The following is a 23176-nucleotide window of genomic DNA, read 5'->3' on the forward strand; positions in this document are numbered from 1 at the left end:
TAAACAGGTAACCTGTAAAAAAATGAAAAGCACTGCCTATGGAAATTTTTAAGTACTGTAGTTTGTTGCCTTTCCACAAGCGAGAATAATTTTAAAGCGCAACATGTTAGGCATCTATTTACTCGGTGTAACATCTTTTACATTCTACAAAAAATTGGGCTAACTATTTTTTATTCATTAAAGTGTATTTTTTCCAAAAACATCACGTTTGAAAGACCACTGTGCAAATACAGTGTGACATAAAATATTGCAACGGTCACCATTTTATTCTCTAGGGTCTCTGGTAAAAAAATATATATCATGTACAGATTTTTACTTGTAAACAACAAATGTCAGAAAAAGGCCTGTTATTAAAAGGGGTTGGTTTGTGTGAAAGTTATTGCATCTACAAACTATGGTATATATACTGGAATTTTATGCAGCTATGACTGGTAATGGAGGTGATCATCGGCTTATAGTGGGACTGTGATGGGGGGGGGCAGGCAATCTGCCGCTAACAGACACTGGCTGGGAGGGTCACTGACACCAATAGTGATACAGTGATCAGATATAATACTGTATACTGTACTAATGAACTGGCTGGAAAGGGGTTAACATCTAGGGGCAATTAAGGGGTTAACTGTGTTCCTAACAATGTGTAATGTGTTCTGCTTTTACTAAGATATCTGCCTATTTTTTCTCCCTGCTTTGCAGGTCGAAGAAACAGTCAGATCACTGCTCTGTGTACAGAGTCCTGTGTGTTTTTACTGGCGGCCGAATGCTCTCCATACTCCGCACTCCCCCTTCTACGTATCCCGGCCTCCGCTTGCCCATCTGTGGGCCCGGGACCAGCATAGCTGGTGCCGCTATGTAGAGGGGAGGGAGGAGAGCGGACACACTCCAGATTGGAAAAAGTGGGCTCAGTAAAAGCTGGCTCCTGCTCACAATGTTAGATCTTAAAAAGTTTATGTTAGAAAATAGCATAATGCCAGAAGATAGAAGACCAAGTCTGTCAAAGGTGGAAGAAAGTCTGCTATTCCTAAGACTCCATACACACTATACAACTTTTGTTGTCTGAATTCCTTTAGATTTAGCCAAAACCTTTTATTGCAAGGGCCTGCCTGATTGCATACGAATTTAAACTCTTAAGGTCTGACCTCATATTATATGGTTTTGGTAAATCTGAAGGAAGACATCTACAGAAAATTGTATAGACCTTTTATTCCTTTCAAATAGTGACAGAATTATTACTGGGTATTCTAGCCAATATGGCTTCCAGATCAGGTCTCTGCCAGGAGCTGTCTAGAGACGACGTCCTAATACATATGGTTTTTAACCTACTGCAAAATGTTCACACATTAAGGGAGAACTGCAGGTTGATTTTGACCTGTTTATGCAATATAGATGTCCGACACATAAGGATAGCAAGAACCTGCAAATATGACTTCCTATAGCAAAGGCTGTCTTATTATGACCTATTATGGAAATGATACCTTTCTTGCATCAACTCCCGACGAAGTGGAAAGAGGTTCAGGAAATGCGTACATAGGATGTCATGTATCTTTTATAGCAACGTCATTATGTATACAAATGCCAGGATCTTATGAACTGATATTGCATGTGTATTCCCTATGTATCAGCTCATTTTAATCTGTCTACATTTTGTATTTGAAATCTGTCATCATGTACTTCTATGAATATGGAATGTCCAATTACAATTATTTTTAATAAATCTGAAATCATGTGTACCATATATTTATTTTAGAAATGATTTGCCTCACACAAAGTCCCATGACCAATATATCCTCTCTTTGCATGCATATTTAGGGATGGAGGCATTTCTCTCTTGGTGCTTCAGACCACAACAATTTGTGTTTATAAACACACTTACCTTACCCCTAAGCTTTTGCCCACAGCACTATGGTGAGAATGATGCTGCCATTCGTACTCCGCATTCCCTGGGATCTTGCTGGAAGGATGGGGGCATCATCCCAAGCAGTATAGTATAAGGCAGGGGTAAGGCAAGTATATTTAGTCATCACAATAACTTACCTGTCAAAGTGGAATTTCAAGTTAAAGTTATGTAATCTTAAAAGCGGAACCCAACCCATCTATTTAACAGTTAAGAAAAGTTACAATCCTGTCACGTGGCGGGAATGTAACTGTCACATTGGTTGTGCTCTTAACTAAAACTGTCAAATTATTAAATGGCTGGTGTCATAACTGATCACATATGCAGCATCATAGCAGTTACAGATCCAAAAAAGGTTAAGGCTGAGTTCACACTGGTGCAAGGCCAGACATTGCATGTGATTCACACTGCATTGATATGTCTGTGCAATGCAAATTCAGACAGTTTGCATGGCTGAAATCGCTTCGCATTTGGACCAAAATGGTGCAGGACCCATTTTTTGATCCACACTGGAATCGGATTGCATGGGTGTGCAGCCCCATGCGATCCATTTCCGTCCAATTCCACAGTTCGCACTGTGTTCTGCAAACAGATTTCACGATTCAACTTTATATCGACACCTACCGCCGTTCAGTGGTGTGAACTGCCTGCGAGTCAGATGCGATGCAGGATCCCGCACAGGAATCGCTGTGGTCCCCGCATCGCATCAGTGTGAACCCCGGCTAAAGCAGAACTAAACCCATCAATTTTACGCTTTAAAAAAAAAAAAAAAAGCAGTTACATTCCCGGCTGTCACATTTGTTTGTGTTTTCAACCAAACTGTCAAACCATCCAATGTCTTGTGTCATAACTGATCACATGTGCAGCATCATGGCAGTTGAAGATCAAACAGAGGCCAAAATGACAGCTTGGCTGAGATAGAAGGGTTTAGTTCCGCTGTAAAACTATTCCCCCTCACCCTTCTAATGCCACATACACATGATCGGCTTTCTCGTCGGAAAAAGATATGACGGCTTTTCCGACAGGATTCCGCTCAAGTTTGCCTTGCATACACACGGTCACGCAAAAGTTTGCTGAAATTACGACCGTCAAGAACGCGATGACGTACAACTCTACGACGAGCCGAGAAAATGACGTTCAATGCTTCTGAGCATGCGTCAAATTGTTTCCGAGCATGCGTAGGGATTTTGCGCGTCGGAATTGCCACAGACGATCGCATTTTCGGATAGGAACTTTTCCCGACTGAAAAATTGAGAGCATGCTCGCAATCTTTTGCTGGCTGGAATTCCGCCAGCAAAAGACCAATAGTGCATACACACACGGTCGCATTTTCTGACAAAAAAGTCTCATCGGTCTCACCTATACTAACTACTCTCTGGAAGAAGATCTGTTTATTTACTTATTTTTAGGCTGCTCTGGTCCAGTCACATGATCTCCCCTGTATCACCGGCTACAGGGGAGAGAAGAGAGCACTCAACAATGGCTGGAATGTCTGAGTGCTGACTTCACTCATAGGCTTACTATGGGCCATCTGTTGTCGGTGCCCCCTCCTCTCCCCTGCAGGATGACACAGGGGAGCCAATTATGTGCCTGGGCTGGAGCGGCTTGAAAACAGGCAAGCATACAGATCTTTCTTCCACAGGGTAGTTCGTATATGTGTTAGAAAAAGGGTGGGAGCAGTTTTAAGATTAGTTAGCTTTAGCCCAGATTTCTACTTTAAAGTGGTTGTAAACCCTCACATATACCCAGTGAAGTGACTGGCCTCACACGTTGCACAAAGGTGAAAAAAATCCTCCTACATAAGTTGTACCTGTTTATCTGCAGTTTTCTCTTCTCTACATCCGTTCAAAGTCCATAATTTATAAAGCTTGTCTGAGATATCAGAAAGCCGGAGGCAGGGAGCTGATGTTACACACTGCAGAGCTCAGCGAGGAGAGCTCTGAGAGCCGACTGAAGAGAAGGGACACACCCCTTCACAGGAACAGAGCCTGATGCTGTCAATCACAGGCTGTGTGCTAGAGGTCCCTCCTATCATCTTTTTTCTCTTGGTGTCAGGAAAACTTGTCAGAAGCGATTCATGCAGATAGTAGAGGAACGAAGCAGCAGACAGAAATGACACTTAGTGCTCTTAACTAAGACAATTACACTCTATAGAATGATATTGCTTTGTTTATATTTCATATCTGAGGTTTACAACCACTTTAAAATTATGTTTCTCCTTTCTCCCTATTCTCTCTGCTTATATATCAGTGGCTTTCTGAATAGTTTATTTTACGTTCTTCTGTGTGATCGTGTGACTGCAAAGCTCCAGCTAATCTATACACCGTAAAGACCGGACAACAGTGCTGAATTCTGATGTTATCCTGCCAGCATCCATAGCTACCAGCATTGTCAGCCAAGTAAAAGAGTTTTACCCACCACTTGCAGAGAAAAGGTGGGGATGGGCTGGAGCTTTGCGATCATGTGACTGCTTAGAAAAACATAAAAATCAAGTATTTGCAAGGCGATTTATTGGAAAATGTAAGCAATGCAGATCAGAGGAAAGCAGAAGCATCATTTAACAGGTAAGTGTTTGTGATGCATTTTCCTTCTAACTTATTTTCCCCTAATATGCCAAGTAGACTTTGCCATTTACTGCAATGTTCGCTTTAAGCATCAGTGACAATACAGAAACCTCAAATCTGCAGGAAGAGAAAGTTTTATAAAAGAAGAAGTCCATTCTGTCACAGGAATCTTCTGTCAGGAAACTGACACATGGCTCACAGTGGTGGATTTCTGTGAAAACTCTATCCTGCATTCAGAACACAATTAGGGCTTAGCCCTCGTTCACAGTGCTACGAATTCTAATGTGAGTTGCTGTGATGTGCGACGCAGAAAGTCACATGACAAGTCAAAACACATTCACTTAAATAGGTGCCAGCTGTGACTCAAGTCGCAGCAGCGAAAAATAAATAAATAGTTACTGCACTACTTTTCTGCATCTTACTTGCGATATGAGTGCCATAGACTTCAATGTTAAAATCACAAAAGTCGCAAGAAAGTTGTTTGCCTTATCTTTGCCACATTGGTTGTGGCAAAGCTTCAGGGGGTTTTGGAAGTTCAATAATATGTGCCACACTCTGTATCGTAATGATTGATTGGCAAAGGAACAACTAAGTGCAGTTTTAAAACACAAGTTTATGAAAAAGTCAATGGGCAACTTGCATGTAAAAATAGAAAGGCAGGCATATTGGATTTATCTGCGGTCTGATGGTGGGAACAAGTCAGGTTCCCTGGCTGGACTGGTGTTTCTGCTCCTCACTGCACTCAAAGACAATGGGGGATCACAGCCCGAAGTAGCAGGGCCAGCGTGAAACAAAACCGGAAGGGACTTCACCAAGAGGCCACAGGAAGGAGCGTGGTTATGTGTTTCAAAGCTTCCACTTTTCTATCAAACCTGTTACACACTATGGAGAGCATCCTAATATAGGAACAAACAGAAGACTATATTAAGAAAAGTGTCGCCCCCAAAAACAAGTTTCTGGGGTACCCCTCTGATCTGTTTGAGGAGGCCTACTCCTTCTCTTTGTCTTTTTTCATGCAAGTTATCCATTGGCTTTTTAACCACTTCAGCCCCAGGAGGATTTACCTCCTTAATGACCAGGCCATTTTTTGCGATACTGCACTGCGTTACTTTAACTGACAACTGTTCAGTTGTGCAACACTGTACCCAAATAAAAATTCATGTCCTTTTTTTCCCCACAAATAGAACTTTCTTTTGGTGGAATTTGATCACCTCTGCAGTTTTTATTTTTTGCGCTATAAACAAAAAAGAAAAAAAAAAAAAACCTGACAATTTTGAAAAAAAAAAAAAAAAAAAATAATAATAATAATAATAAAAAAAAAGTACAAAAAAAATAAAATTTCTTAATCAATTTAGGCCAATATGTATTCTACATATTTTTGGTAAAAAAAAAAAAAAATCCCAATAAGCGTAAATTGATTGGTTTGCACAAAAAAGTTATAGCGTCTACAAACTATGGGTTAGATTTAAGGAATTTTTTTTTTTTTATTGCTTTTACTGGTAATGGCAAGGAGCAGCAATTTTTAGCGGGACTGCGACATTGTGGCGGACAAATCTGACCCTACGTGACACTTTTTTGGGGACCAGTGACACCAGTACAGTGATCAGTGCTAATGCACTGATCACTGTATAAATGACCCTGGCAAAGAAGGGGTTAACATCAGGGGCAATCAAAGGGTTAACTGTGTTCCTTGCTAGTGTTTTCTGTGTGGGAGATGGACTGACAGGAAGAACACAGAGATCACTGTTCCTAATTAATAGGAACAGAAGATCTCTGTGTACTTCCCTGTCAGAATGGGGTTCTGCCTTGTTTACATAGGCAGATTCCCGTTCTGCCTCTCTGTGGAGCGATCGTGGGTGGCCGGCAGACATCGGGTCCGCCGGACCCACGGACTGGTTCCTGCGCCATGCAGCAAGCGCGCACCCGCAGTATCTAGTGCACGAAAACAACATACGGGTACGTTGTTTCGCACAACAGAGCTGCCCTGCCACAGTATATATGCGGTGGCCGGTCTTTAAGTGGTCAATAAACTTGTGTTTCAATACTGCACTTAGTTGGCGCCCCCTTGTCTTCCTTTTCCAGCTTGACAGAGTTTGCTTCACTCACACTTTCTGCTATGAAAGCCATGGACTATAATCAATTTTAAAGCTTATGGACTTTAATGTTGTGTATTGGGGTAGTACACAACTCCTAAAACGACATTTATATCCCTTGCATTGTTATGATTGGCCTGAGCCAAAGTTGCAAAACATCAAATTTGCACTGAAGTCACGTTGAGGTTGCAGGGCTTTGGGGTTGCAGCAGTGTGAACCGAGCCTTAGTTCCAGTGTGGACTTGATAAAGTGCAGTCAAACTTGATCTCTTCGTAAAACCTTTCACCCGCTCAGATCTCCAAGTCAGGAGCACACCTGTGTGAACTATTTGAGATGCAGCAAGGTTTCAGATGTGCAACTTCCCCTCTGTGTTTTTTGAGTTCCCCTGTATGAACTTTTTCGTGTTTGTTAAGATCTGCTTTAAAGTGAAAACTTTTACCGCAGTCCAAGCAGGAAAATGGCTTCACCCCCGAGTGAGCTTTCTCATGTTTAGTAAGATACGATCTGGTAGCAAAGCATTTTCGACATTCAGAACACGAATACGGCTTCTCACCGCTGTGAGTTCTCTCATGTTCGATCAGACCGGTTTTCCGAGTGAATCTTTTTCCGCAATCAGAGCATGAATACGGCTTCACATCTGTGTGAGTTCGCTGATGAACAATAAGACTAGATCTCTCTGTAAAACATTTCCCACATTGTGAACACGCATGTGGCTTAACCCCTGAATGAATTCTTTCATGTCTAGTAAGAGATGAATTTAAAAAGAAACTTTCGCCACATATAGAACAGGAAAAGGGCTTCACCCCTGTGTGAGTTGTCTCATGTACGGTAAGATAGGACCTTTTAGCAAAACATTTCCCACACTCCGAACACGAAAATGGCTTCACACCAGTGTGAGTTCTCTGGTGACTAGCAAGATGGGACCTTTTAGCAAAACATTTTCCACATTCTGAGCACGAATAAGGCTTCTCCCCCGTATGAATCATTTGATGGTAGGTAAGATCTCCTTTTTGGGAAAAGGATTTTCCACACTCTGAACAGGAGAATGGCTTCTCTCCCGCATGAGCTCTCTGGTGAAGAATAAGTAGATGCTTAAAAGAAAAACATTTTCCACATTCTACACATGAATACGGCTTCTCCCCCGTATGAGTGGCCTGATGAGAGATCAGACGCGACCTGTGAGAAAAACATTTCCCGCATTCCAAACACGAAAAGGGTTTCTCAGCCGAGTGGGTTCTCCGGTGCGCAATAAGGTGTTGCTTCTGAGAAAAACATTTCCCACATTCAGAGCATGAATATGGCTTTTCACCGCTGTGAATTCTCTGATGCTCAATAAGACCGGATCTCCGAGTGAAACATTTCCCACATTCCGGACAGGAGTAAGGTTTCACTCCTTTGTGAGTTCTCTGATGTACAAACAGGCTGGATCTGAAGGTAAAACATTTCCCACATTCCGTACAGGAAAATGGCTTCTCTCCAGTATGACTGATCTGATGGGAGATAAGATAGCCTCTTTGGGAAAAACATTTGCCACATTGCGAACATGAATATGGTTTAACCACTTTTTGACCTGTCTGCTGTGAAATAAGTTTTTCTCTCTGAGCAAAATACTCAACAGTCTCATTGGGTAAGTCACCCTGCAAGTTCCTTTCAGATACTAAAAGTTGATTTGGGAAAATTTGGTCTTCTCCTGAAGAAACTGATGTAATGTCGTCCTCTTGTAAATCACCACCAATCACAAGATGGTCTTCCATGTTATATCTTCTGTATCGTCCATCTGGAGGGAATTAAAGTTAAGGTAAATAAGAATGATGAAGTCTACTGGGGTTGGCTGAATGACCCACCACTCCCTTCCCAGTCCAAAAAACGATTAGGAGCAATGTGCTTCTATGCCAACAAAATCTATTCTTTTCGCATCGAAACTGCCCCCTCACTAACTGAATGGAGAACTCTTATTAAGGCAGGCCATTGATGATATGATTTTCTTTCCTGCCACAGGTGGCAGGAAAGAAAATCAGTCGATTCCTTCATCAACAGATCAATATTGATGTGGGAATCCCTCCCTCGGAGCTGTTGTGTTCTCCTGGTGGGAGGAGCAGTCCTTCCCGGGAGAACACAGTAATTACTGCTAGTGGCTAGCGATGGATCAACTTGTGTACAATCAGCTTGCCCATAGATGGGCAAGTTAATATAGATGGAGGGCCATGTTACGTCGGCCATAGATGGTTCGTATCTTGGCAAGATCAGCAGGGACCAGCCGAGAATCGAACCATCTATGGTCGGCTTAACTCAGCCCTCAACTTGCCTACCCTAACAGGGGTTTTAATACAGTTTGATACAATTTGTGGCTCATGGTCTAACTCACCTCTTATGGTTACATGTGCAGATGGTTAGCAAGTCACGAGATGGTATTATTACTATAGCACTGTATGATATGGATATTTCCCAAATTGTATTGTTCAGCAAGCCTTGTTAAAAGATCTTGTATGTACCCAGCAAGAAATATGCAAAACCATGGAGTTGATTAACTAAAACTGGAGAGTGTAAAATCTGGTGCACCTGTGCATGGTAGCCAATCAGCTTCCAACTTCAGCTTGTTCCATTAACACCTTCAATACTGCCAAAAGTCATATGAAGTCCTCGGCTTTCAGTGGTGATATCTGAATGATGCCATCATCCAGATATTGTTTTTTTCAGCCGGCAACTCCCTACAACGTAAGAACAATTATAGCTGCAGTTCAGCCGCTTGATCATTCTTACCGGCAACAATAAGAATGATCCCCCCTCCCGCCACCCTCTAGTGCTTCTCCAGGCTCTCCCGTACGATTGGGGACCGGAGAAGGAATCCACCGGCGCCTGAAGGAAGTCATAGAGAAAACCGAGGGACAGATGGTCCCTGGCAATCTCGATGACTCTCGGAGACCCAGGCGCAACGTTATAAGGTCACGTCTGGGCCGCCGGAATTAAACAAAGCCGGGGACTCAGCTAGAAAGCATCAGATCATTACATTTTCTTTTGATCTGATGCTTTTAAGCCTGAAGGAGAGATGTGAGGGTCACATCTCTCCATTAAGAGGACCTGTCACGTACTATTCCTATTACAAGGGATGTTTACATTCCTTGTAATAGGAATAAAAGTGATCCAATTTTTTTTTAAAAAGGGAAAAAAGTGTAAAAAAAAAAAAAAAAAAATTTAAAGTGCCCCCATCACCACAAGCTCGTACGCAGAAGAAATTGCATACGCAAGTCGTGCCCGCATATTTAAACAACGTTCAAAACACACGTGAGGTATCACCGCGAACATTAGAGTGGGAGCAATAATTCTATCCCAAGATCTCCTCTAACTCTAAACATGTAACTTGTACAAATTTTAAATGGAGATTTTTAAGTATCAAAGTTTGGCACCATACCACGAGTGTGCACAATTTTAAAGCGTGAAATCTGAGGTATCTATTTACTCGGCGTAACATCATCTGTCAAATTATACAAATAAATTGGGCTAACTTTACTATTTTGTTTGTTTTTTTAATTCATGAAAATGTTTTTTCCAAAAAAAAATTGCGTTTGAAAAATGACTGCGCAAATACCGTGTGACATAAAAAGTTGCAATGACTGCCATTTTATTCCCTAGGGTGTCTGCTAAAAAATTATATAATGTTTTGGGGTTCTGAGTTATTTTCTTGCAAAATAAAATGATGATTTTTACATGTAGGAGAGGAGTGCTGGAATTCACGTGATATGGAAGTGGTTAAGCTTTGACAAAAAACCTGGAAACTGATTGGTTTCTATGCAGAGCTGCACCAGATCTTGTACTCTCCAGTTTTCAATAAATCAACCTCAGTATTTCTATATCATTTTTTTGTGAGATTTAATTCTTGCGCAAGCTGTCTATTTCTATGTTCTTTCCTAAAATAGCAAATTCAACATAAAGAATATTTAAAAACAAAATGGCAAAAATATAGAAAAAATAAGCTATGTTACATATTCAATAAAATATTAGATGCATTTAGTTGGTAAAACTACCAGAAATGTAATGTTTTGTTCTCTTCCTACAATCACCTGCACAGCAGACAGTGTGGAAGGCTATGCCCTGGACATATCTTTGGAATATACAGCAGAAGATCGAACAGTGTCCAGGCTGCAGTGGTACTATTAGTGCAATGCTTCTGATCAATGAGATTTCAACTTTAGTCCCTGCTATTATTTAAATGAAATAAGTTCCCATTGATTTCTATTATCACAACTAATGCTATTCAAAAAATAGCAGGGACTGGAAGTACCAAGAACACTGCTTGGAAGCACTGAGCTAATGGCACTGTTCCTCTCCTGGCACAGTTTTAGGAGGATTGCACCTTTGGTGAAATTTCCAGGTACTAGAAGCTTGTTCCTCACCCAACCCTTATCTGGTTAGGACTGATAAAGGCAAAAAAAAAAAAAAAAATCGCAGTGTGTAAAAAACCCACAAATTATTTTCCATACTCACGCATTCTCAAATTAAAAATATATTATAGTTCACAGAACATAATACGTCCTTCCTTTGCAGTAAGTTTTGCAACAGAAAACATCTTTCTTTCAAAAAACAGAAAAATAAAAGAACAATTAAAAGTCTTGCTATCAAAACTACAGAGATGTGGAGGAGACTGAATTGAGATCTACGGAGATGCGGAGAAGACTGAATTGAGATCTACGGAGATGCGGAGAAGACTGAATTGAGATCTACGGAGATGCGGAGAAGACTGAATTGAGATCTACGGAGATGCGGAGAAGACTGAATTGAGATCTACGGAGATGCGGAGAAGACTGAATTGAGATCTACGGAGATGCGGAGAAGACTGAATTGAGATCTACGGAGATGCGGAGAAGACTGAATTGTGATCTACGGACATGCAGAGAAGACTGAATTAACCTCTATGGCATTTAACAGCGAAGTTGAAAAATCCAAGCTATAGGTCAGCTTCCTCCTTTTCCAGAGGATCCAGCTTTGCATCTCCTGTACCACAACTCTTCTCCTTTATCAATTCATAAGAGACTGCAAGAAGAAGAATAAGTGACCCTATTCTGCATTTAGTGTTTATATTACTCACTTGTGCTGATCTCTATGTGAACTTCCTCCTGTTTAATCTCCAGATGTCCTCCTTCATCCTCCTCAGCTTTGACATCTCTCCGAGTGTCTCCGGGGTCTGTGAATAAAGAGGAGAGTGAAGCCCCCTGTATCGAAATGTATGAGAGACCCCAGAGAGTGTGTGTGGGGGGGAGACTGGTCACGTCTCTTGGCTGGTAACACACAATATGATCTGATCTTTCTAAAACGGAGCTTGTAATGGTTCCTCCTCCTTGATCCCCCGCTCATGACTTTACCATTGAAATCAACAGCAACTATTGTTCCCTCCCCACATGCCAGGGTGCTAGGTGTTATCCTGGACTCTGACCTCTCCTTCGGGCCCCACATCCAATCACTGGCTAAATCCTGCCTCCTCAACATTTCCAGAATTCACTCCTTCCTGACTAACCACGCTAAAAAAACAACTTATCCTCACCTTGGTTATATCCTGCCTTGATTACTGCAACTCCCTCCTTGCTGTCCTACGTTTCCACAAGCTATCCCCCTTTCAGTTTATTATGAACACTGTTGCTAGACTAATACACCTTAGTAACCGACCCGTGACTAATGCCCCTCTCTGCCAATCTCGTCCCTGGCTTCCACTACCCCACCATATAATATTAAAATACTAACCACAATGTACACCCCCCCCCCCCCCATCAACCTCATCTGCAGATATCGTCCAAGACATTTCTTGCTCTCTAGCTCCCTTGTAAACTCGTCCCATGCTTGCCCCCAGGACTTCTCCATTCCTCTAGAACTCCCTACCCCAGTATGTCCGGTCAGCTATCCACCTTTAGGCGATCTTTGAAAACTCATTTGTTCAAGGAAGCCTACCCCACTTCTACCTAAATAAACTGTACCCTCCATCAGATCATTCCCTGCAGCTATGCTCCATGAGCAGGGCTATAGGTGTGCAAAGCCTATTGCATTAGGGAGTGCATCCCAAAAGGTCAAAAACACACATGCGCTTGTGTGAATATATATATTATATTGTGCTGTCCCCCTTTATATTGTAAAGGACTGCACAAACTTTTGGCGCTATATAAATACTGTATAATAATAATGCGAGGAGTAGAGGAGAGCCGGAGTCTAAAAGAGGCCGATGACTCAACTCCCCCATTGGGCACATACTGTCTCCCCATTACTTTCTATTGACTGATGAAGGGGTACATGGGATTGTTCTAGTGACTAGAATAAGTAGAATGAGTTTTTTTTTTTTTTTTAATTACTCACCTTGGCTGATAAAAAGTTCCTTCCCTTTAATCCCTACATGTCTTTCTTCTGTTTTCTCAACTTTGATGTCTTTCTGAGTGGCTCTGGTGTTTTTTGGTTCTATAAATAAATGTGACAGTAAAGCTCCCTGTACTGGCATGCATTCTGGCCTCTAAATACAGTGGGGGGAATTCAATAAAGCTGCTACGACACTTTTCTGGCGTTAATCCCTCTTGCCAGTGTATTGTGCCAAATTTGTGAAGAATACACAACACCTTGGTTCTAACAGCGACTTGTAGACCAAAATTCAGGTAGTTCTAAAATGCGTCACTTTTACATTGTGGCGCAATGAATGCACCAAATTAAAAATAAAATACCAACAGTTCATATCTTACCAAGGTATAGCTAATTAAGACCAACTCTCTTTTGGCGAACAGAGAAACTGGCTCAGACAGATTTTGTGAAAGTGTCCCACATGCAATCTAAAAAGTGTCTCAGCTTGCACCAAACTCAAGTGGAATCTTTAATAGTTTTTTTGCATTTGGTATTTATTGCCCACCTGTGTTAATCTCAGTAGAAATGTCCTCCTTTTTAACCTTCACAGGTCCTTCTTCCTCCTCCTCAGTTTTGACATCTCTCTGAGTGGTTCTGGTGTCTCCGGGGTCTGTGAATAGAGATGAGAGTGAAGCCCCCTGTACTGAGATGTATGAGAGACGGGAGACTGGTCATGTTTCTTGGCTGGTAACACACAATGACATGATGGGAGGAGGAGAGCCGGAGTCTAATAGAGGCTGATGGCTCCTGACTCCCCCACTGGGCACATGCTGTCTCCCCATTACTGTCTACTGACAGAGGAGGGGGGAGAAGAAGAGATTGTTGTAGTGACTGAACAAGGAGAATCTGGGACTCTTCTCTGGATTTAATGTTTGTTCCTTACCTGTGCTGATCTCTGGAGGGGTTTCCTCCTCCTTACACAGATCATCTCCCATCAAATATGGCTCTTCATTTTCCACTTTAATGACAATAAGCTCTTTATCCTAAATTAAAATAACATATTTCGTTGGTGTCTGATCTACAAGAGTGTTCAGTTTTAGGCCTGGTTCACACCTATGCAGGTTGGGGTTGACGCATATTCCAGGTGCATTTTGCATTTTTCAATACACGTTTTTGATCCATTGAAGTCTTTGGAACCAAAAACACAACCTGCTAGTCCCTGGCCTTTTCCATAAAATGCACAGATGTGAACGTGACCCATAGGAAACCATGTTAAATGGACTGTAGCCTGTTTCTGAAAAACTGAAAACGCACTAAAAAAATGCATAGGTGTGAACCAGGCCTTAGTACAGATCCTTAATTCTAGATACCTGATCATCCTCTGGAATCTTGTCATTTTCCAGTTTCAAGTCCCAGGAATACAGAGGACGAGGACATCTCTCTGGTGGGTTCCAATTACTGGATCCATCTGTAGGAAACACACACACTGACTGAATACATTGTTGCTATGTCTTTATATCAGAGAATGTGTATATCTAGATCATTGTTTCTGAACAGCCAGGCTGTGGCTTGACAGTATATATTTTTTTATGTGTGCTGGCTCAGACTGCACGCAAATACACACACAAGACATTTGTCACAACCTCTGCAGTGTCACAATGAGGTTCATTTACTAAAACTTGAAGGTTTTTTTTTTTTTTGTCAAAGCTTAATTGAATAAGCTGATATTAGAAGCTGATTGGCTACCATGCACAGCTACACCAGAGTTTATACTCTCCAGTTTAAAGGGCACATATTGATCACTGACCATCACTATAAGGGGGATACACTGAGCAGGTACCACCAAAACATAGGCGAACGCTGAGAACTGACCAAATTAAAAAGGTACACTGATCACTGACTACCAATTTAAGGGGGTACACAAAGCACTGGCTATCAACTAAGGGGACGCACTGAGTGCTGACCACCAATGTAAGGGAGTGTACTGACTACCAGTGTAGGGGGCATGCTGGGTGAAGGAGGCATACTGACCACCAACGTAAAGTGGTTTTAAACCTTAGACATTAAATATGAACAAAGCATATCCTTCTATAGTGTGTACTTGTCTCAGTCCAGAGGACTAAGTTTTATTTTTATCCGCTGCCTCCTTCCTCTGCTATCTGCATGAGTCACTTCTGACAAGTTTTCCTGACACCAAGAGAAAAAAGGCGACAGGGGAGAAAGCTCCAGAACACAGCCCGTGACAGCCTCAGCTCTGTTCCTGTGTGCTGTGTGAAGGGGGGTGTGTCCCTTCCCTCCAATCGGCTCTCAGAGTTCTGCTCACTGAACTCTGCAGTGTGTAATTTCAGGTCTCTGCCCCTTTTTTCTGACAGCTCAGACAAGCTTTTTAAATTTAGCAGAACACTGCAGACAAACAGGTACAACTTATGTAGGACAATTTGTTTCATCTCTGGGTATCACCTAAGGCAAGTCACGTCACTGGGTATATGGAAGGGTTTACAACCACTTTAAGAGGATACTTACTCCTGACCCTTGCACTTTGACTGTTGCAAAGTATGCGGCATGGTGTACATTACATAGATATACCTGCTGCAATGTATATTCTTCAGGAGTCCCCAACCCCTGGGCCGTGGACCAGTGCCAGTTCATGGCCTGCTGGGACACAAAGTAGGGCTTGGCGGTGGGCAGACCAAGCCAGTACAACCTGCACTGTCACCCTACGACCACCAGAGGGCACCGACTCCCTTTCTCCTAGCATCACTATTCCCTTTCCTCTCTGTGGTCATGGAGAAGGGGAGAGAGGAGCACTGATGAGACCCAGGCTGCACCCCCAATACCCCTGTGGTGAGAGGCTGCAACCACACCCCCCCACACCCCCCAGCCGGTCCATGGAGGGGCTGACTTGACTTCCACCGCTCTACATCCTATCATATCTATCATTATCCTAGAATTAACGAGTATATTTTTTTTGTTCTTTTTTACTAGGCTCTGATCTCAAAGGTTGAGATCCACTAATCGATCTCTATACTTTTTTTTTTTTTCCAAGAAAGTCTTCTCTTACCAGGTGAAGTAAGGGGTGGCTGGTTTGCCATCATGATGCCCCTGTGCAGGTCCATGTCTTTCAAATGCTCCCGCTCATCTTGCTTGCAATGCAATACAATCCTTAGAAAAAAAAAATATACATTATATTATTATTATATTTGGCTGAGGGGAGTTGTAGTTGCAGATGTGGAAGCCAAATGCCTAGAGGTACTAGCAAAGTGCCCAGGGACCCAGGCAGATTTATAAATGTAGGTCATGCTCTAGTTAGCTATGTAGTAGGAAGGGGTTTCTTGGTTTTTAAGTTAACAGTGACACGGGGGTACAATACATAAAAAAAAAATGCCTATATATTACAATTTAAAATCAGGTTATACTGTATTTGGACTTGGAAATGTGGGCTGCCTATAGCAGGAAAACTGATTCCCCATCCACATGATACTAAAAAGTGGATATCTAAAATCATGCAAGATCCAAGATATTTTTACATCAAGGTAAATTTACAGCATCTATTGCAGTGGTCTCAAAATTGCGGCCCTTTGTTTGCCTTTATCTGGCCCTCGGAGCAACATTCCTCTCCCTGACACCAGCAATGGAGCACTATTCCTCCCAATGACACCAATGTGTGGGCACTATACCTCCAACTGACACCAACAATGGAGCACTATTCCTCCCAATGACACCAACAATGGGGTACTATTCCTCCAATACCAATGACAGGGCACTATTGCTGTTCCTACTGACCATCACTCCCACTGACCATCAAGTCAGAGGCCTTGTTTATTCCCACTGGCAGTGGGGCATTTTCCACTCCTGAGGACCACAATCTGGCCCCTCTAATGTCTGAAGGACAATAAACTGGCCAATTGTTTAGAAGGTTTGGAGACCCCTGTTCTATTGCAACAGAACCTCTGACGCAATGCCTGGACAAGGCCTTCTAGTACTAGGAGAAAATTTTCCCGGTACAATCATTTTTATTGAAGCAAAAAGTAAACAGTACACAATGAATAAAGGAACGTTCGGTTCCCATACAATGCATAACAGGAGCAATACTACAACATCGATGTTTATGTTGAAGTATACAATATAAACTAACTGCCCCGACCAACAGGGCCAGGGGTAGTCTCAAGTGATGGGCCCAAGGGACCCAGGTCAGAAATCAAGAGAAACACAAAAATGAAAGGGAGGGGGTAGAAGAGGAAAAAAAAAGGGGGGGGGGGGGGGAGAGTAGGATTGAGTTCAGAGGGGGAGAAGAGCAGTGAGGAGCAACAAGGAGAAGTTTTTAAACAGCCTTGTAGAGCTTGTTTAAAAAGACTGTTATCCACCCAGGAGCACAGAATAATCCTGCATCCCCCATGATGAGTGAAATGCAGGCTTACCAAATAATTAGACCTCATGCTGAATTATGGAGGTCAATAAATACTTTGGTAAGTGGTTACTGTTAGAACAGCCACCTCCTTGTCTCTGGCACTGTGTCCAGGGTGACAGGATGTTGAGAAATTAGGGCTTCATCGGGGCCCGATCGGGCAAAACATGTAGGGTGGAACCTAAACATTTGATGTCAATCTATTACACAGGATGTGAATGGTAGCTACTGCAATATTTTCAGTCCGGGTGAGGTAATCTCTAGATTGTGGCCACTAGAGCTTTTACAGGTATATATTTTTTTTTTTTTCCTTTATGCTTTATTTTTTTTCTAAACAAACTTTGCATTACGAGGCGTGTCTAAAAAGTTTGGTGAATGGTCCGTTATCTTAACAGCAACATGGGTCAGGTGCGTGCGCATGCACATAGCTATTCGGAGACATATCGAGAAGCGCCAACTAGCGCAGAGTACATGTGACTAAGGGTAAACCCCTTGAAAGCAGTCAAATGTAGTCAGTGTGAGAGGTAGGGTCACAGTGCAATGGAGCAACGAGAGAACATCAAGTTCTGCTACAAACTGGAGAAAACAGCAACGCATGAAATGTTGGTGCAAGTGTATGAGACAGAAGCCGTGAGTAGAAAATGTGTTCAAACGCTTTCGCGACAGGAAGGAAACGACTGAGGACGAGCCACGTTCGGGTTCACCGTCGAAAAGCAGAACCCCCAGATATGATGGCGTGAGTAATGCTGGCACGTGATCGGCGACTGACTCTACGATTGATGGCGGAGGAATTGGGAAGTAGCAAGGACACATGCGCACCATCGTCCACAAAGATTTGGATTAGCAGAACATCTGTTCCCGGTTTGTGCTGCACAAGCTGACAGATGAACAGAAAGCAAAACGGATGGAAATCTCTGGAGATTTTATTACCATGTGTGACCAGGATCCATAGTTTCTGCAATCCATTGTCACAGGGAATCCGTGTGCACCAATTATTGGCTCACCTGTTCTCGATCATCCACCATATGCCCCTGATCTGGCGCCTGCGGATATTTTTGTTTCCCTGCCTAAAGAGCATCATGAAAGGCGCACGTTTTGTGGATGTGGTGGCAATCCAAGAATGTGTGACAGCAGTTCTGCGATTGATTCTTAAGGAGGCCTTTGCTGACAGTTTCCAGAAGCTTTATGAACGTTGCCAAAAGTGTGTTGTGAAGGTTGGCAATTATTTTGAAGGCCAATAAAGGTAATTTGTTTGTATCTTCTGTTTTGCTTGTTTTCTGATACCATTCACCAAACTTTTTAGACACACCTCGTTTCACTCTGGACACAGAGCCTGAAACAAGGAGGTGCCATCAATGTCCAAAGTGCATATTGAGATCCATAATGCAGAGGTCTAATTATCTGGTAAGTCTGCATTTCAGTTATAGTACATTTTTTTATAATTTTTTTAAGAGATCAGATTTTTAAGAGATCAGAAAAATTACAAAAGAAGATGATCAACCACAAAAATGTTCAGGCACATCATATGACACCCAAAAACAAGGTAACAGCCTGAGGAACCAAGAGATGGTACAGCTAAAGTACATGGCAGGTCCACACAAACCTTCTTAAAAAACTCCCCTCTGTTGTACCTTTTTGCTGGTATACTACCCTTTCGCTTACTGCTTGTGGGTAAGTGTCAGTCTTATTCCTTTCTGGTTTCCCTCCCTCCCTCTCCCATCTCCTCTTCCCCCTGTCACATTCTCTTCCCTCTCATGTTTTGTCTTTAACTTACCTATTGGCATCACTTACCTCAAGCTCCTGAAAAAGCACATTAGCGCGAATCATGTAGTGCTACGAGATTTCTACCCCTTACATCAACTTAGACCAGGCCTATATAGATATTGATGTTTGCATTTGTACAAGTTCCATGCAAAAGTTATAGTTTGGCCTATGAGTGGTTACTGTGATGTCTATATAGTAGCTTCACTAGCCTATGGTGCTAGGAATTTTAACCTCACTTTGTTTGTAATTTTTTTAACAACAAACTACTTATCTTTAGATGATCGTGTGCGTTGCCCAAAAAGTCCATCTAGAGTCCATTTTTCCAATCCATCTACAATTGAGGATCTGGCAACCTCTTATTATACTTGCATCCACAGTATCACTCTGTGGGGATGCCCTTTTTTTCATCACATCAATCTGAGGATGTTTCAGTCTTTTGGTAAATGTGATTCATAAGCCTTTGGACCTGCGCCAGGCCAGATGAGAACCCCAATGGAGTTGTCATCAAGAGCGTCCAGTATGAAGAAACACAAACTTTACTTCATGGTGCTTCAAAGCATCTCCAAAGTCTCCATAGAAGTCTATGACAACACTCGCTTACAGCACCTGAAGAATTTGAGAGGCTTTTATTCAGAGTTAGCTTTGCTTTGGAGGTATTACAGGTATGAGATATCCCAGGATGCACTGGGAAACCAACAAGCGAACTGGAAAGACTTGATCAGCAGTCACTTCTGGTTCAGGTGTATACATTCTGGAAGTGTCTGGTGCAGACGTCACATCTGGTGTGCAGCATGGAGCAGCGGAAAGGTGAGGGGACAGCACACGTGGTGTGCAATATAGAAACACTATAGCAGAAGGTGAACGGGACTGGAGAGTGAGGACTGAGCAGTGGAGGATCACCAGAGCTCGGGGACATGAACAGGAGAAACTAGCAGATTTTACATGTGGTGCGCAGCATGGGAGCAATATAGTGGGAGGTGAGCAGGGACCGGAGAGAGTGGAGGATCAGCAAACAAAGATCAGCAGAGCTGGGAGTCACTACTGAGCGGAGGATCGGCGGAGCTGGGAGTCACTACTGAGCGGAGGATCGGCGGAGCTGGGAGTCACTACTGAGCGGAGGATCGGCGGAGCTGGGAGTCACTACTGAGCGGAGGATCGGCGGAGCTGGGAGTCACTACTGAGCGGAGGATCGGCGGAGCTGGGAGTCACTACTGAGCGGAGGATCGGCGGAGCTGGGAGTCACTACTGAGCGGAGGATCGGCGGAGCTGGGAGTCACTACTGAGCGGAGGATCGGCGGAGCTGGGAGTCACTACTGAGCGGAGGATCGGCGGAGCTGGGAGTCACTACTGAGCGGAGGATCGGCGGAGCTGGGAGTCACTACTGAGCGGAGGATCGGCGGAGCTGGGAGTCACTACTGAGCGGAGGATCGGCGGAGCTGGGAGTCACTACTGAGCGGAGGATCGGCGGAGCTGGGAGTCACTACTGAGCGGAGGATCGGCGGAGCTGGGAGTCACTACTGAGCGGAGGATCGGCGGAGCTGGGAGTCACTACTGAGCGGAGGATCGGCGGAGCTGGGAGTCACTACTGAGCGGAGGATCGGCGGAGCTGGGAGTCACTACTGAGCGGAGGATCGGCGGAGCTGGGAGTCACTACTGAGCGGAGGATCGGCGGAGCTGGGAGTCACTACTGAGCGGAGGATCGGCGGAGCTGGGAGTCACTACTGAGCGGAGGATCGGCGGAGCTGGGAGTCACTACTGAGCGGAGGATCGGCGGAGCTGGGAGTCACTACTGAGCGGAGGATCGGCGGAGCTGGGAGTCACTACTGAGCGGAGGATCGGCGGAGCTGGGAGTCACTACTGAGCGGAGGATCGGCGGAGCTGGGAGTCACTACTGAGCGGAGGATCGGCGGAGCTGGGAGTCACTACTGAGCGGAGGATCGGCGGAGCTGGGAGTCACTACTGAGCGGAGGATCGGCGGAGCTGGGAGTCACTACTGAGCGGAGGATCGGCGGAGCTGGGAGTCACTACTGAGCGGAGGATCGGCGGAGCTGGGAGTCACTACTGAGCGGAGGATCGGCGGAGCTGGGAGTCACTACTGAGCGGAGGATCGGCGGAGCTGGGAGTCACTACTGAGCGGAGGATCGGCAGAGCTGGGAGTCACTACTGAGCGGAGGATCGGCGGAGCTGGGAGTCACTACTGAGCGGAGGATCGGCGGAGCTGGGAGTCACTACTGAGCGGAGGATCAGCAAAGCTGGGAGACACTACTGAGTGGAGGGATCAGCAGGCCTGGGGGTTACTACTGAACAGGGGATCTGCTGAATGAGGGTACTACTAAGCTTGGGTTCTTCTGGGCCCCTTTAAAACAAATAGAAAATCAACACACACAGGGGACTTGTCAAGTTTAAAAAATAGCATCACTAAGACATCAAAAAAACACGAAAAGCATGTTGAAGCGGTAGGCGCTTTAATGTGTGTTAAAGTTGAAATGTAATGGAAGGCATAATAACTGAGGTGAAGCCGACGCCAGGCTGGAGTAGGCTGAATTGCCTGACCCTACGATGAGCTACACATGGGCATTTAGGCCCAGTTCACACTAGTGTGACATGCGCTCCGACTTTGAGAGAACATGTCACATGACAAGTCGCACCCAATTAAGTGCAATGGAACCGTTCTAGGAACAACTTGGGTCGCTCCAACTTAGAAAAAGGTCCTTACTCTACTTTTGTTACAGAAGTCGTATGCAAGTCATGTTGGGATGTCGGTGCAGAAGTCAGCGTGAAACGGGCCTTAAAGGGGAACCTCCTCTCCTTTACAGCCACTGAAGCCGCCATCTTGGCCTATGGTTTGATCTGCAGTCTCCATGGTGCTGCACATGCAATCAGTTTTAACTAGAGATGGGCTCAGGTGTGTTCGGGGTTCCTAGTCCCAAACCACGTGCCCGATCCCGCCATGAAACCGACACTGCACACCGCTAATCACAGGCAGTGAGACATTCCCGATCCGTGAAGCTGTGAAATGTCTCACTGCCTGTGATTGGCGGTGTGCATTGGTCGGCGTCCTGGCGGGACCGGGCACGTGATTTGGGACTAGGAACCCCGAACACGCCCGAGACCATTCCTAGTTTTAACAAAAGGCCAATTGATGGCTTGACAGTTTGGTTCATTGCACAAGCAACTGTGACAGTTACCATCCACAGCATGTCTTGACCGGTACTGTTTCGGGAAACAATGATAGGTTTAGTTCTACTTTAATTTGCTGACCTATTGGCTTGGCTCTCTCTCTAAGGCATACAAACATGCAATCACAGGTTCCAAAGAGGGCAATATCCATTGCTCAACAGTTATAGCTTCAGAGAGTGCTGAGACCCCTTTATCTGTCCCTAATCTGATAATAAGAAAACATTATTACCTCCTCCTCACTGGACAGCCAGCCTTCAGCCTCACACCCCCCACCAACAGCCACTAGCAAACAGTGAAGAATCCTGTCAGGTTGCTCAACAAAATGGCTGCCAACCTCCCATAACTCTTCCCTTCACACTGCGCGCGCGCGTCTCCATAGCAACCAGGCATAGCTACCGAGGGAACAGTGTTTCATCAGATTTGGCGACCCGTCAGAATGTGTAACGGAAGTGACGTTTTGTCGCCGCCATCTTGCTACACCCCGCACTCCTCTACAGTAAAGATACACTGAGAAGAGGGAAAGCGGACATCTTGTTACACCCACCGGAGTTTTGCGTTTTACACTTATTTTTAACAGTAAAGTGAGTTCACATAGTGAAATACAGTACTTAGAACTCTGAATGTCTGAATGTTTAGATGTTTAATTTTAAAAGTAGCGATCCTCTGTCAGATTAGCAAACCTGTGAGATCGGAAGGCTTGCCGCTGCTTTTAAAATTCAACATCTAACCAGTCAGACGGAGTTCTAACTACTGTAATTCACTATATAAAGTCACTGTACTGTTAAAAATAAGTGTAAAATGCAAAACTCCGGTGGGTGTAACAAGATGTCCGCTTTCCTCCTTCTCACTGTATCGTTACTGTAGAGGAGTGCGGGGTGTAGGAAGATGGCGGCGACGGAACGTCACTTCCCTTACACATTCTGACAGATCGCCGAATCTGACGAAACACCAGCAGAGCGGAGAGCGACGC

At 44.0% G+C, this 23176-nt stretch overlaps 1 protein-coding gene across 1 annotated transcript in view; it reads right to left on the minus strand.

The window, feature by feature from the left end:
* LOC141106751 (uncharacterized) overlaps positions 1 to 22565 on the minus strand; it is a 73189-nt gene extending 50624 nt beyond the window's left edge. Inside the window, exons 1-8 of the mRNA XM_073597677.1 lie at positions 22436 to 22565; positions 15919 to 16019; positions 14228 to 14325; positions 13801 to 13900; positions 13423 to 13527; positions 12885 to 12983; positions 11632 to 11727; positions 6841 to 8325 (exon numbers count right to left, since the gene is read on the minus strand). Of these exons, the coding sequence (XP_073453778.1) occupies positions 6841 to 8325; positions 11632 to 11727; positions 12885 to 12983; positions 13423 to 13527; positions 13801 to 13900; positions 14228 to 14325; positions 15919 to 15973 (2038 nt within the window). The 5' untranslated portion in view covers positions 15974 to 16019; positions 22436 to 22565. The remainder of the gene's footprint in view (positions 1 to 6840; positions 8326 to 11631; positions 11728 to 12884; positions 12984 to 13422; positions 13528 to 13800; positions 13901 to 14227; positions 14326 to 15918; positions 16020 to 22435) is intronic.
* Positions 22566 to 23176: the final 611 nt, after the last annotated feature.

Source organism: Aquarana catesbeiana, linkage group LG08 (assembly GCF_042186555.1).
Source record: "Aquarana catesbeiana isolate 2022-GZ linkage group LG08, ASM4218655v1, whole genome shotgun sequence".
In the NCBI taxonomy this organism is placed as follows: domain Eukaryota; kingdom Metazoa; phylum Chordata; class Amphibia; order Anura; family Ranidae; genus Aquarana; species Aquarana catesbeiana.